The sequence below is a fragment of the Anser anser genome (genome assembly GCF_964211835.1).
Source record: "Anser anser genome assembly, chromosome: 10".
NCBI lineage: Eukaryota > Metazoa > Chordata > Aves > Anseriformes > Anatidae > Anser > Anser anser.
In genome coordinates, this window is record NC_139730.1 from 14,876,744 (window position 1) to 14,891,426 (window position 14,683).

Here is a 14,683-nt window from a genome sequence, read left to right on the forward strand (position 1 = left end):
CAGAATGTGTTCTCCTGAAATACATGTAACAATAAGTTGCTCTGACATTTGCACTAGTAAAGAGAAAAATAATCTCATGTATGCATAATAGCACATATTAAATATCCAATGGTGCTCTTCCTTCATTGCAATTACAATTATTTAATACAATTGTCTTGTTTTAGTTGCAAAAAGGGAGGAGAAGACAACAGAGGAGTCATCTACACACAAGGAACGCAGAAAGAGGAAGAAGATATCTCCAAACTATGATGCCCTGCTCTGTCACAAATGTCCCTTTTCATTCATAGCACTGATTTATTTTGCATTGGTGGAACATGTCTCTCACTCTCGGCTAATGATTAGCCTCAAGAGTGTTCTTAAAATGTACCAGCCAAAACTTTTCTGTAGCCCTTTTTCTCTTGTTTTGCAGGGAGATACGATCAGTGAATGTTCTTGAGAGCTAAATTCCTCACCACATTCTTTTCATGTTGGCTGCTTAGTGAGTCTGGGTCTTTTAATTGATTTTACAGTTAATCCTAAACTCCAATTTTATGGTTTGTTTAGCACAGATTTTCCCACAGGTATTCCCACGTGAAGACATTCATCAAGGTATAAGCACTCTTCCCTGCTAAATCGATGTATTAGTCTTAGGGTAATCCAAGAACAGCATCATGAATGTTAACAAGATAAATGGCAATGCATATTTGAGATCAGGATTTGAATGAGGCTGACTGCAAATGATGCTAGTACATTCACCAGTGACTCTAACAGTCAGAAACATTACACAAAAAGACAAATGTAAATGCTATGGGATTTACATGGATTATTAATGGGGTTCAAACCCAAGGATTCAGTACTAAAAAACACTACTGCTTGAGGAACAGCTTGTGTTCCAGTTATTATACAACCTCACAAATCTGTCACAAAAGCATCCTGTCTTACTATCCTAATCTTATTTATAGTGTGTATGAATAATGGGGGGGAATAATGTAGTTGCTGCTGCTTTTAAGCACGTTACTTCCTATTTGATCATGAAATCTTGATTGATTTTAGAGCATATATTACAAATGCAATTATACAGTCGACAGTTTTGCTGATTTAGCTCTCTGAATCTAATAATTTAATTATAAGAAGGTAATTAAAAATATTTTTTCAAATTTCATAAGCTAGATGCTTTTGAGTCTCATGCATTTTTTAAAGTGAGAAGCATTCTTCCATTTAAGATGATATGAAATTTTATTGACTTCAGAAAGAATAGGGTTTAGCCAGTCTAGCACCAGATGTATACAGAATTCCTCTTGAATTTGACACGTGAAGTGAAGGGTCTGAAATGCTTGTACTTTAGGAGACAGGCAGGAAATGATTCAGCACAGGGACATGCCTAAAATAATTCCATGTCTGAATGCCATTAAACACTAATTACTGGGGAAATGCCAAACTGAATTTTACACTTAGATCCATTCTACATTCGTATTTATGTGTTTGCTCAGTAGCACAACCATCACATTTGTGATTTTAAATAAATTAATAAACAGTTACTGACACGTGTTTTCTCCTTTAAAGATAGTAGAGGGATGCTTATGTTTTGGACTCTTTCCACCCCAAAGAAAGTTTAATGACAAAAGCAAGCTGCTCAGTGAAAGGAGAAATAACTTATTAATTCTTACTCTGCATGAAATTTAGGAGCATACTTTCACAACTAAGTATTTTGCATTTGTCAGCATTTTCGCCTCACACAAACAAGCACATAGAGATCATCTTGTTGAAATGTCTGTAATTACTTCAAAAGTAGCATTTGTCTGTCAAGGGGAGTATTACTTACTCTCTACACACAGGTTTCTAAAGACAAGAACAGATAATATTTTAAGATGTTTCTTCAGTTTCTCTTATTTCTTTTTTAATCTTTACCTCGGCTAATTACAAATGTTGATCAACCACTGTCTTTTGCATGCAACATCCTTGGCATCTGTTAAGAAAAATAAAAACAAAACATAAAAACCTCAGCCAAGTAATATATGCTGACTGTGAGAAAAACTCTCACATTACCAGCACAGAAAACATGTTACATATTAGGCAAAAAATGTGTCCTTTAGAACTATTTCTTTAGAAAGAACAAACCGAAGAGGGACTATCACAAATCATATTGCTGCTACTCCTACTTGCAAGGTTCTCTAATTTATAGAGTCTTCCTAAGAAATCCATGCTGCTTTGAAAACACAAGCACACTTGAATTTGTGGATTTGAAGTAACATTGTATTACCAGTTTACACTGCCAGTGGTTCCTGAGCTGAAGCAGTCTCAAACTGCGCTGTCTGGTCTTGTTAGCTGCTATCATTTAACAAACCTATTAAAGTATGTTTTAAATATGTTTCAGGACATTTTTGTCATTCTCACATGGACAACATTTCATGTCTTTAAAATCAAACGTGATCACAAAAACAGGTGTAGTTAACACACCACCACAATAAATTTAAAACAATTCACTCTTTTCATTTAAATGGAAGTACCCACTTTCGAGACTATAATAGCAGAAATGAAGTCTAAGTAACTTAAGCTAGAAAAAGAAATGAAAGTGTTAGATGCCACAAAGGGTGTAGAGCTCCCTTCCATTTCTTTGTGATATAGGGAAACCCATTCCTTCACGTAACAATGCACCTACAGAGCAACTATACAGTCTCATGTCCAAACTCAAGAGCATTCACTTCTTGTAAGCAAACACGGATATCATCACAGAAGTGCCTTATGGACTGTCTTTATTCTGAGTTTAGTCAGGCATTTAACCTCTCAGGATGAGGTTACCAAAATAGAAGTTACCTGTTTTGATCTTATTTTCTTCCCCTTCAGAAAGAACTTATTTTATGACATCCTATCATAGCATATATAACAAGGTCAACTTCTAACAAGTTTGTTTCAATTGGTAGATTAGTCTTAAGACTATTCTACTAAAAGGTATTATACACTGGGATCATGACAAACATCTTATTTTTACATTTTCTCTGGTGTGAGCAGTGTCATGGTACAACACATCTTGCACAACTAAATATTTCAAAATCTGCTCATAAAGCATTAAGTCACAAAAAGTTCTGTATGTATTATATGTTATGCTTGAAAATAAATCCTGAAGGATTACTTCAAGGAAAGTAGAATTTAATTTCTGACAAAGCCTGTGAAATATAGAAGCTTAAAAAGAATTCTTCAGCGAAAATGCTGGAAGTCAATGGAGTTTGTTTGCTAGTGAAAAGCTTACTGCGTTAAAGTAAAATATTATTTTTATTAACGCTGTAGCAAGATCAACATTAATTCTTATCTAAATTTAACACATAGTCCTCAACTTTAAATCTGTCACTAAATATGTAAGTTTAATATTTAATCATTTATTTTATTATTTTAGGAAGCTGCAACTAAGCTGAGATGTGTGGTATCCATGAGGTTTCAGTTGTGCATTTGCTTTATAAAAGCCAAGTTATGAAGTAAACAAATATTGATTTTTTTTCCCTAAATTCAAGAAGGCACCAGTTATTCTCTCTAAATGTGTAGAGAGATGAGAGATGATATTAGACATTACTTGGAATGCTGATGGGCTAAAAGGAAGACATTGTTTCTGCATAACAAGGAGTATTTTGTATTTTTAAGGGATCTACTTGCAGCGAAGAAAGTCCAAGTCCCCATGAGGACCAGACAACAACGGGTATTACTGTACTACCTTCACAGCAAGGACACAAGAAGATTTGCCAAGAAAATACAGAGATATTTCAACTAAGTAGTAGGAACATAAATAACAACTAGAGTTCTTCACATGAGAAGAGAGAGTTGGGGTGAGACAGCTAGTGGGGAGTGAAATGAAAGGCATGACATTTGAAAGAAATTAGAGCTTTTCAAAAATCCCAGAATCCTGTAACATGCAGTGTGTTAGCCGCAGCTGGCTGACCCAGAGGTTTTATCCATTGCAGCGCTCGTGGTCAGCACACCCAATAACCCCAAACAGAAGGGGCACAGTGAACTACATAGGGAAATTACTTTCCATCTCACAGCTGAGTAGCTGGATACCCGGAATCAGACAACTAATGGGTAGAATATTCTCCTTTCATAGTACATATAAATCATCAGTTTGTACCTCTGCTCATTTTCTAGTGGCCTGATCATCCAACTGCCCCACCTTCCTCTTCTCCTACTGTTGAGACATTAAGAAAATGAAACTGGTTGGTGAACCCACCAGATCCAATATCATCAAGTGGCTGAGACCAACCAACATCACTGTCAACCATTTATTTTTTTTCCTTTTTATTTTTTTTGCATGCATCAAAACCTAAAACACCCCAGAAAATATGCACTAAATAATGGCCAGAGTCATGAATGCCAAAAGAAAGTGTATCATTGGACTCCACAGTCAGCAAGGCATCAGCTGCACAAACTCTAAAGGTTATCTCCATTCATTCTGCACAACCTTCTGCCCAAATCCATATCCCATTACCATACTGTGATTTGCACCTCTTAAGGGCCTGCTTCAATGGACAGAGAATCCCATTCACCTGTGCATCTGCACAAATGCAGACTCCAGAAACACTGCAAACTGGCTGCCACACACACACTTTCACCTAAATAATTGTCCTTTTGTGCCTATCCCAAGATTCATTCTTTCCATTCCTACAGGATTTGAATAGCTTGTTCTAACTTGAATCTGTATGCCCCAACAGGGGTAACTCCAGCTCCCACTCCCACTTTCCATCCCTTAACTCTGCCAGCTTCTCTACCACAGCACTTCAAGTCTCAACATTTTCTTCCAAAACTATATTAACTCTCACTTCATCACCATCTTCCACAGGGGATTTCAGGATTTCACTGCAACAGCTCATTTCCTTCCGTGTCTCCTATATTTTCCGCCTCCTGAGTGGGTAAGGCAGCAGAAGACGTCGCCAGTCTGGTTCTATATACTTCTTCATGAGCTGGTCGATGCATGTGGGCTAAATTCCCCGTCAGCCAGACAAGGCAATGCCTTTCCCTCAGTGGGGACTACCTACTGGAGCTCTTCTGTCCTAGAAGAAACTTGTAATGATTCAACCATTTGCCTGATTTTGTGGAAATTGGCCAACGGGTTTCAAAGATTTTTGGGCATAAACTGAGAGTAGTATGATAAATAAAGCATAATCTGAGAGGAAAAAAAAAAAAAAAAAGACAACAGGCTACAAATAGATAATGCTTTCCCTGCCTTCCTTTTTTTTTTTTTCCCCGAAGATATCACATGCAGCCAGAGAACCTTGTCATTAGTGGACACCACCTGTGTTTTAAAACAGGCAGTGGGGAAATGCCATTCCTTCTACAAGCTCCAAGACAGCCAAAGTTCTCTTTGCAGTGGGGCTGGATGATGGTTTTGGTGACTGTTACCTGCAGCAGAAAATTGGTAACAGCAGGTTTTTTACCATTAATATAGTTCGGGACATAAAAATTCAGAAAGACACTGTGAGGGTTCCATTATTAACCTGCAAAGCCTATCTTAATAGTGCTTTCACTTTGTTTTATTTTTCCTTGGTTTTCCTTCTACTTTAAAAAAGACCAACATTTTTCTTCATTACTAGAAAATGTAAACGGGAGCATAACCTAGCCCACAGACCTCTTTAAAAGAAGGCAGTATTTACATGTTCAACATTTCAAAAATGCCACATAATCAGATACATTAAACAAAAGTAAAATCTGACACCCTGTTTCAGTTTTGGCAGCCTATTCAACAAGTAAACATTTACAGATAGACTTGAAATTCCCTCTACTTTAATTAAGCCCAGTAAAAGCAGACTGAAGACTTCGTAACACATACAAATTTCCCATCATGTTCAGCTTTCAGATTCCATGAGAAAACATCACTGACTGCTGGATGGCCTTACATGGCTGTAGAGCACATCAAGTGGATGTGTCTGACTGCCAGGAATAGTGTAGGCTGACACGAGCAAGTATCAAGCACCAACAGATGCTTTCCATTTCTTTAACATGAATGTTTATTACATGCCTTGCCCTTAACAAAATAAGTAAGAAGTAACAAAGACATCATGGCTTGAAAGCCTCAGGGAACCAAGCAGCTAACACCGCCAGTTAATTTTTTTGGTGGTGGCAGTTTCAGATAATTTGATTAGAAGCCTTTCTTGACCTTCCATGAGGCTCCAGGTCTGCACACATTTTAACCTACAACCATAACTGACTTACCCTGTAGCTTTAGAAAACTTATTTATTCAAGACTTTTTCTGAAACCCACAAAATTGTTCTATACTTAGCCTAACTTATTTCTTCTTGGCCACTCATTAAAGAAAAAAATGAAGAAAAAAAAAATTTCTGTCCCAATATGGCAGCTACAGTTCTGTAACACTGCTTCTCACCTAGAGATGACTTTTGACCAGCAAATCATCAGCCGATACTAGGATCACTCAAAATAAATTTATTAATAAAAAGCATTCCCATGAATGTTATGTTCTACTTCGCCTTTCTCTCCATTTAAGCTACTAAAAAATAAGTGTCAAAAACATTTTGCAAAAATGATTTTGTAATCCTTCCTATTTTTGACCAGTTAAACAGAAGTCAGCGGTTAAAGTTGGAAATAATACCCACAACTAGGACCTACCTAGCTCTTAATTAGCACACCAGTTGTGACAACTCACTAAATTACCATGTAGTTTCCAAAATGAAACTGTGATGCAAAAGTTCCCTGTACAACTTTCAGCCTGTTACCCTATGCTGCGCAAAACTGCTTCTGTGGTATCCAAGGTCTACAGCAAGAAAAGTAAATGTGTCGCTGTTAACTGTTAACCTCTTCTCAAATCTTATTACAGTCACAGAAAACTACAAAGCAACTGTCTGTGAACAAGAACTGCTATAACTCAACTGAAGTAATCCATATCCTAATTCACATTAGCTGAGGGTATATAACCCTCAGGAAGAAAAGGAAAAAATCTCATTCTAAATTTAAGATTGGCATTTTTATCAAATTGGATCTCATCATCAAAGTCAGCAAAATATACGTAAACTAAAAGCTTATGACAATTTAAAAGAACAGAACTTAGAAATTTTGCACATTTTCACTAAAACAGTATCTTTGTACAAAATATGTGTATTTTGCATAGGCCAAAAAAATAGTCTCAAAAAAGAAACCCAAAGTACAATTATTTTACTTCCTCTTCAAAATATTATTATCAACTGTTATTAAAAACAATATGCAAGACAGTTTGTGATTCCAGAGAAGTGAAATGGCACCATCTAGTGACTTATAGATCAGAAAGTTGAGTCAGAAAAGTTGTTACGTCTTGTACTTCCTCTCAACACCATGCATTTGAGTTTGGAAACAATAGCAAAAGGAAATGTAAAAATAAACATGAATGCTGGAACACTTACTATGGAACAAGGAATTAAAAGCCAAGTGGAATTACTCAAGGATTATTTTTCTACTGAACTATGTACTTATAGTCTTCAGTATATTAAAATGTTTTTGGAGGCATGTACAATATAAATTTAACAGTCCCCGACCCATATGTCTCCCTAGGGAAGCCAAAGGCTTTTTAAGCTATGACAACAACAGATTATTAAGGTGTTTTCTATCAATTATTGCTAACACACATAGCCGTCAAAATTTATGAATAAAAATTGAGTAACTTTGCATAGATCTAACTCACTCCTGATTTAACCAAGTAAAGCTGTAGCCCTTTCTCTTCAACTAATAACAAACCATATTTTCACAGACACCTCGATCCTAAGTATTTATGTTCACTGATTCATATTTCCAGAAGACTGCTTAGAAGCTGAATCATTTTTTTCCTCAACAAGAAGTGATACGCTCTCTGTGGGACTATCAAAGAGGGCCTTTCCTTTAGAAATTGCTATACAAAAAATGGAAGGGTGAAGGAGGCTGTGCAGTGGAGATTTTTTTACTCTTCAGACATTTTTCAACAGTTTCCTCTCATTCTTTTTTTCCCTGTGTGTATTTAGTAAATACAAAGAATAAACTTTCTAGCAAAGAAAGAAACTAAGTTTCCAGTAACACACACACACAAAAAAACACATCAAAAACACCACCACCCATCCAAAAAAAAAAAAAAAGCAACCCACCACCAGAACAACGACAAAAACACAACTGAACTGTCAGGGTGTCCCACCCTACCACCCTAAAAAGTGGGAAAGGTTGAAATTATAACATCAGAGAATCATATGTTTTTACAAACGGAGAGACTGAAAATACCTTGTGAAGAACATTGCTGTGATCTCTAGCTCTGCTGGCTTCTTGTTTATCCATAGCTCTATGACAAGGCAAAGAATTCTATCTATTCCTAATAAAAATGAAGAAAAGTAAGAATAATTGCTTATTGGGACAAAGTCAAAAGCTGTTAAGAAAAGCAACAGACAGGAGAGCTGGCATCGCTCCATACTGCTGCAATCTTCAGCAACAGAAAGTAAAATAGCTCATGTTCTGGGAAATCACGTAACAGCAAGCTACTACAAGCTACTACAGGTAAGGACCATATTCCAAGACCTTCAGGATAAATCCCTACTGGTTAGTACAGCACTGGGTCAAACTACTTAATTGGATCCACTACCTTCAACATACGCAGCTGGCCTACAAAAAATCATTTCTCTATTTCTCTGAAGCACTTCACCACACAGATACCAAGTAAAGCACAGAAATACATATTTGAATAGACTGCCTTTCCTCTTTTGAAACTGATTTCAATTCAAGCTGAAAGTTCTGCCTGCAAGAATGGTTTCCAGCTGACAAACAGTAAAAACATGACTATTGTAATCAGTCTTCCCAGCAGAGCTCACCATAACCTTTACAGAAAAACTGTATGATTTTCAAAATGTGATTTTTGAAAACTTTATTTGCAAATAAGTGGGGGTACTATTCGTAAAATATTATTGTCAGCTGTTTTAACCATCATGGAAATATCAGCAGAAGTCCACAGACTCCCATTTGGAGCAAATATGTACCTTCTACCTTCCTACTTTAAAACACATTAAAAATACATTGTTATATAGGGTAGATCCAACTTTATAAAAAAGGCAGGCGGTATTATGGCCACATCTCTTCATAGAAAGGAGAACATTTCTCAGCCAGCAACAACTACTAATTCAAGGCTATTTTTATAGAGTACAGTAGAACAGTAAATCCATCCAAAAGTCATATCACTTTCACAGAAATAAATATGTAGGTTTGGAATAACACTTCAGAGCAATGTATTAAAATGTACTTATACTGCCAGACATTTCACCACAAAATGGGTTATTCATGCATAGGTGTAATGAGCAACAAAAATTGAGTTTTAAGTAATTTTTAGTAATATTTACTAACTAATTTACTAAATTACCCCCCGCTTGCTTTTTTTTTTTTTTTTTTACAGTTCCTATGGAGATGACTTTCAGAATGGTGTTTTATATACTTTATTCAGAAAGGTATCTACATATTGTCCATCCTTATTGAAGTACAAATGACAATACCTAATAACCACAGTGTTATTTACAAGAATTAATCAATTATTGTAAAACAATTTGAAAAAGATAACCCTAGCAATTAGTGTTTTCATTAACAACTTGAGTTAATACCAGCAAAAATAACTTTTGTCTTATAGAAACAACCATCTGATGTCTTACATGCCATTAAATGTCTAACATTTATGCAAAAAAATGAAATTTGGTTCATTTGAACATTTGTTAAATGGCTTAGACTCCATTCAACTTACCGTAGGACAACTGTGCAACATGGACAAATACAGTTTCTTCTTGGCTTAGAGTCATGAAGCCTTTGCTGGCTTTTCTGAAATAAGTAATTAAAATTAATTTTAAAAAATAGAGAAGACCTGAGGCAAACTAGTCTTTCTTTTTTTTTTTTAATTTTATCAGCAACAAGGAAGCCACTTAGCAGCAACCATACATGACATACTTACATCATATTTTCTGGGACTTTATAACAAACAATTAATTTTAATGTTATTATTAAGAGGGGGTCAGTTTTTGTCAACACTTCACAACAGGCAAAAAAACTGACCACAACCTAGTGATCTGGAGGAAAGAGGAAATTCTGACTCCAGTATATACTGGTAGCCAGAGCTTTAAAACATTTCACATTTTCAATAATTAAATTCAAATTCCAACTTTAGGGATGATAAGTTCTGTTCAGAACGCAACCCTGTGACAATCGCCGTCTCACAACATCCAGGTGAAGTTTTCAAAAGAACCAGAATCGTTTTTTCAGAAAAGACTGATAATAAGTGAGTTCAGAGTCCAGTATTCACTCAGCTGCTGCTAAAAAACATTACTGGAGATGAACGATTTCCAGCCATTTCAGGAAGACCTCACTCAGGTCACCTCCTCACACCATCCACATGATGCCAGGTAATTAGACTCATTAACTCTTAGCCTCCTGCCCCAGGAGAAGCCTGGAACCCAGCCTTTTTCAGGACATCTTGCTGCTGACCAGAGGAGAGGAAACGAAGATGAGTGAGTTCAAGTGTAGGCGAGAGAAGGTTTCTGTGGCTACATTTCGCCTTCCCCAGCTGCCTGCTGCCGCTTCCTTGTGGCACTGCGGGTTCCCCGAAATATCAGCTCCAGAGGGACACCCACGTCACGTCACACATTCTTTTATTGCTTGCACATTAAGTCTCACTTGTGATGTAGATGTACCTCTGCAAGGACGCTGACATCACTTGTTGGAAACCACTGCTCTAGATCAAGAATGACAAACTTGTCTTGGAGATTTGGCACTGGAACACCTGACGTCTTTAAAAATAGAAAGCTTGTGAACCTTTAGGTCTTGAGTTAGTGAAGCAAGTGATTGTGGCAGTATGTTATCAGGGTAGGGGGGCTGTTTAGAGCTTTGCTGACCAGCTGAAAATCAGAAATATTAAGCAATGTTGTTAATAGATAGTATCACTTAAAATTTTCCCCTAAGCAAGGAGATTCTGGAAAGATTTGCTGGAGCATGTCAAAGTTTTCACTTGGTATTTGGAAACTGAGCATTAAAAAAATAAAATAAAAATAGAAAAAAAGTCTTGGTTTAGTATCGAAAATTAACTGGCAGAAACAACCTCACTATTGTTTTGCACATATACCTGAATCATAGAAAGCTACCCATAAAAGACAACTACATTTATGTCAAGACAATGATGACTGTATGGTCAGACAGGTACCACTGAGTGCTGGATGCCTAAGCTGTGTGTGCAAACGCAGTTCAGCACAGTGAGCATTTGCTCGCAACCATATTCACTGATCTGACATTTCATACGCCTGTCACAAGGCAGTGTATCATGATATAATACTATCTGACGCTGCAACCCACTTCCCAGAAAACCTACCTGACTGCATTAGTTTTGTGTTCTCATTTAGATGGAGTTTAAATAAAGGGGAAAATATTATTAAAGTTCAAATTAAATACTTGATTCTGTATCTTTCAGCAAAATAGAGTTTGGTAAGCGTATTGTCTTTAATCGCTTTGATCTTTACATAGTAAAGAACTATAGCATCACAAATTGCAAAAAATTCACAGGCAGTTATAACAATGACTCATGCAAACTTCCAAATATATAGCTGAAATGGAGTTCGTTCTGACTTTAATGAAGAGCCATGATAAATGCAATACAACATACTTTTAAATTCTTTCTTTCCAAGAGGTAGCCCTTACTATGGAAGAAAGTTTGAGGGTTAATTATTCTGTTAACCCTATAAGCTGTAATTGATCTCCAATTTGCATCATAGACCCCAATTTAAAAATTACAGTTCTTAAGTTTCATTAGTTGCTTTAAGACTGCAATTATTTTATTTTCTATTATTCAACCTAACTCTTGAGCAAGTTTGTTGCCACAAGAGAACTGCTGATTCTTAGCTGTCTGCCCAATATTATTCCACATTTAAGGAATCTCCAGCAAATGGGAGATGTCAAGGGGCTTACTTTGAAACTCTGTAGTAGGTAAAGTGGAACAGATCTGTGGCAAAACAGAAAACACCGCTGGAAAGGGCCAGTTTTTCTGTAGTGATGCATAATGGCTACCGTGAATTTGCACAGTAAGAAACCACAAAAGGGAAGGCAGCAGCAGGGACACCAGCCAAACAAATTCCCTTGAATCAAAGAGGAACAAACAAACAAACAAACAAACAAACAAACCCACCCCACAACTATAATTCATATCGCGTTTCTAACTAGCATTTGAAAATTCTACCAGAAATCTGACTAAGGATGTCCATGAGGCAAATACATTGGTTAGGGAGTTGCAGAGTGAATACCACAAAAGAAATGCATTCTAAATAAAAGTATGTTTCCCATAAGCAAAAAGTGTTTTGTTTTTTTTTTTTTCCTTCAAAATTAAACTTGCAATTTCATCTCTGATGGGGACAGGGTGGTTAAAACCACTGAAATTACACTAGAGATTTATGCAAAGTACATCTCTCCAGAAGGAGGAACAAATACCCTGATTATACCATGTGAGAAAAAACAGAAGACCAGTGCCTGAAAGCGTTTTCTGTGAAGTCTGTTCCCTACAGTGGCTCCAGGAACACCCGCCAGGCCCCCAGACCGAAACCACGGCTCTGAAGGGTTACACGAAACCTCAGGGCAAAGCCAGAGCCCGCGGGGCGCGCGCGGCCTCCGGGGCCAGGCCTGCAGGTGCCCCCAGTACCTTCCCCCTCCTCCCCCCCGCCCTTTTTTGTTTTTCTTTGTTTTGTTTTGTCCTGTTTTGTTTAACCCCCGAGCAGCAGTTCGGTTTGACGACAAAGCATCCAAGCGGTGCAGCGTATACCTTGCATCCCCAGCGCTTGGCCCAGGGAGGACACCTCGGGGCGTTTAGAGCCGAGGCACAGCTCTGCAAAGCGCTGTGAGGAGCTGCCTGGGGGCCTCGCTCCGGCGCCACGGGAGCTGCTGCACCCCGGGGCCGCGCGGGGAGGCCGGCAGCGGCACCTCGGGCCGGCGGGCGGATGTGCCCCGAGGCGTGTCGTCTGAGGAGAGGCGGGGGAAGAGGCGGGTAACGAGCTGCAGTCGGCACCGCAGGCGAAAAGCGCCCTGCCCTGCCCTGCCCACGGGGCCGGCCGGAGCGGAGCCGGGCTCCGTGAGAGAGGCCGGGGGGGCCTCGTGCCTCGCGGGGGCCGCGCCCAGCGCTGAGGAGAAAGGGCGGGAAAGAGGCGGTGCTGCAGCCGCGCCTTGGGGCTTGCCGGGAGCCCGATGCCGGAGCCCGGCCCGGCCCGGCCCAGCCCAGCGGCGCGGCCGGCCCTCACGGTCGCCGTGCAGGCCCCTAGCGCAGCCAGGTCCTCGCCCCTGTGAGGGACAGAGCCCGGGAGCGGGTGGGGCCCGGTGCAGCAGATTCGGAATGGAAATGCTTTCATAGGGGAGCTGCGGCCCCTGTTTTGCACAGTTGTTTAGCCAGGACCTGAGTTCAATTAGTTACCCATGCAAAACGACTTACAAACTATTTAAGACACACACTTGACTCTTCCTTGTATTTTATTGGTTCAAAGCATAAATGTGGGTTTTACAAAGTCAGTGCGTTGCAGGTGAAGAAGCGTAGAAGTAGTACGCAGTAGCATGAGACTTTAAACTCATGGATAAAAGGTGCTTAGGCTTCTGGAGAACGTGCCGTCCTTCATCTAGAATACATATCAGAACTAGTTAGTTGCTCTGGTGCCTGGAGGGGAAAAAAAAAGGAGAAGTAACCCTAGAGATTTGAAAACAGTCTTGGAAATAAACATTCAACTTTTCCTTTTAAAAAATGTATTAACATAACTACAAGTAAACCATAAATAATTGGCTAAATACTGTTTTCTTTAGAGATGAGCTTCAAGATGAGCACATTGCCAGTGGTACACAAAATGGTGCTGAAAAATGTCTCCAATCATGAACGTAGCAGTTGAGAAAGGTGCCAGCATGGCAGTTCTTGAGTTTGACATTTTCTGTCACAAGGTAAGTACATTTACAGCACTGTAATCTTTTCTATGCTGTTTCACAAAAGGTGTCTAATCAAGTCAGAAAAGTTGGTGGCCACAGTGGTACTTTCCCCAAAAAAATCAAAACCAATTTTGAAACACGTTTATCTATCACTAACATCTTTTACTACCTCAGTCTCAGAGACCACTGCCTAACACACGGCCTTGGGATTCCAGTTATTGCTGTGTATTATGGACATTCCTTTGGAGCAATGCCACAAGTTGTAACTGCAGAAAGTCATCTCAAGCAAGATGTTTAGGACTAAGTAAGAGTGAAATGCCGAACAATTACTGAATTTGTACATAATTTTTACAGAATTGAAGTCAATGCAACATATCCAATATTAGTGTTTTTTGCATATGCCTTCCACAATTCATTAAACGTGTTAATTCCTCGGATGAGGGAGATGCTTATATCCTGCTTAAAAATTTAAAACTATTTTTTCAGACTGAAGGAATAATATGCACCAAGCATTTGCTCAGAGGATATTTTAAAAACTCTTGTTCACACCAGAAGTTTAATGCTCATGTGCTCTGAAGATAGAGTAAAAAATAAGAATAAAAATGAAGAAACAATGAAATATCCTAGAACATTAAAAATTCTGTACATACTTCCATGACCTTTCTTTAAACCACTAGACGGCAAGAACATTATGCAACATAAAAGCTTTATGTATGCATCTCAATGATTATAAATAATTTCTTTAGAAAGAACTCTAATCTTCCATTGTGTTGATGACCTTGATATAGCTCAAGAAATCTAAAGAGCCAC

At 38.4% G+C, this 14,683-nt stretch overlaps 2 protein-coding genes across 11 annotated transcripts in view; one reads left to right on the top strand and one right to left on the bottom strand.

Moving 5' to 3' along the window:
• The window catches only part of CA12 (carbonic anhydrase 12), a 40,287-nt gene extending 38,770 nt beyond the window's left edge, over positions 1–1,517 (top strand). For both annotated transcript variants that reach the window (XM_083850907.1, XM_083850906.1), the window contains one exon: positions 165–1,517. In XM_083850907.1, coding sequence (XP_083707033.1) covers positions 165–249 — 85 coding nt within the window. In that variant the 3' untranslated portion in view covers positions 250–1,517. The remainder of the gene's footprint in view (positions 1–164) is intronic.
• The window catches only part of USP3 (ubiquitin specific peptidase 3), a 97,463-nt gene extending 84,442 nt beyond the window's left edge, over positions 1–13,021 (bottom strand). For 5 of the 9 annotated variants that reach the window (XM_083850889.1, XM_083850898.1, XM_083850899.1 and 2 more), the window contains exons 1-4: positions 12,735–13,012; positions 9,687–9,760; positions 8,192–8,279; positions 1,888–1,945 (exon numbers count right to left, since the gene is read on the bottom strand). The gene's annotated coding sequence lies outside the window, so the exon portion shown is untranslated. Of the gene's footprint in view, positions 1–1,887; positions 1,946–8,191; positions 8,280–9,686; positions 9,761–12,734 lie in introns of all 9 variants that reach the window. The other 4 variants (XM_083850894.1, XM_083850893.1, XM_083850892.1 and 1 more) reach the window with 2 other exon arrangements.
• Between the last annotated feature and the right edge of the window lie 1,662 nt (positions 13,022–14,683).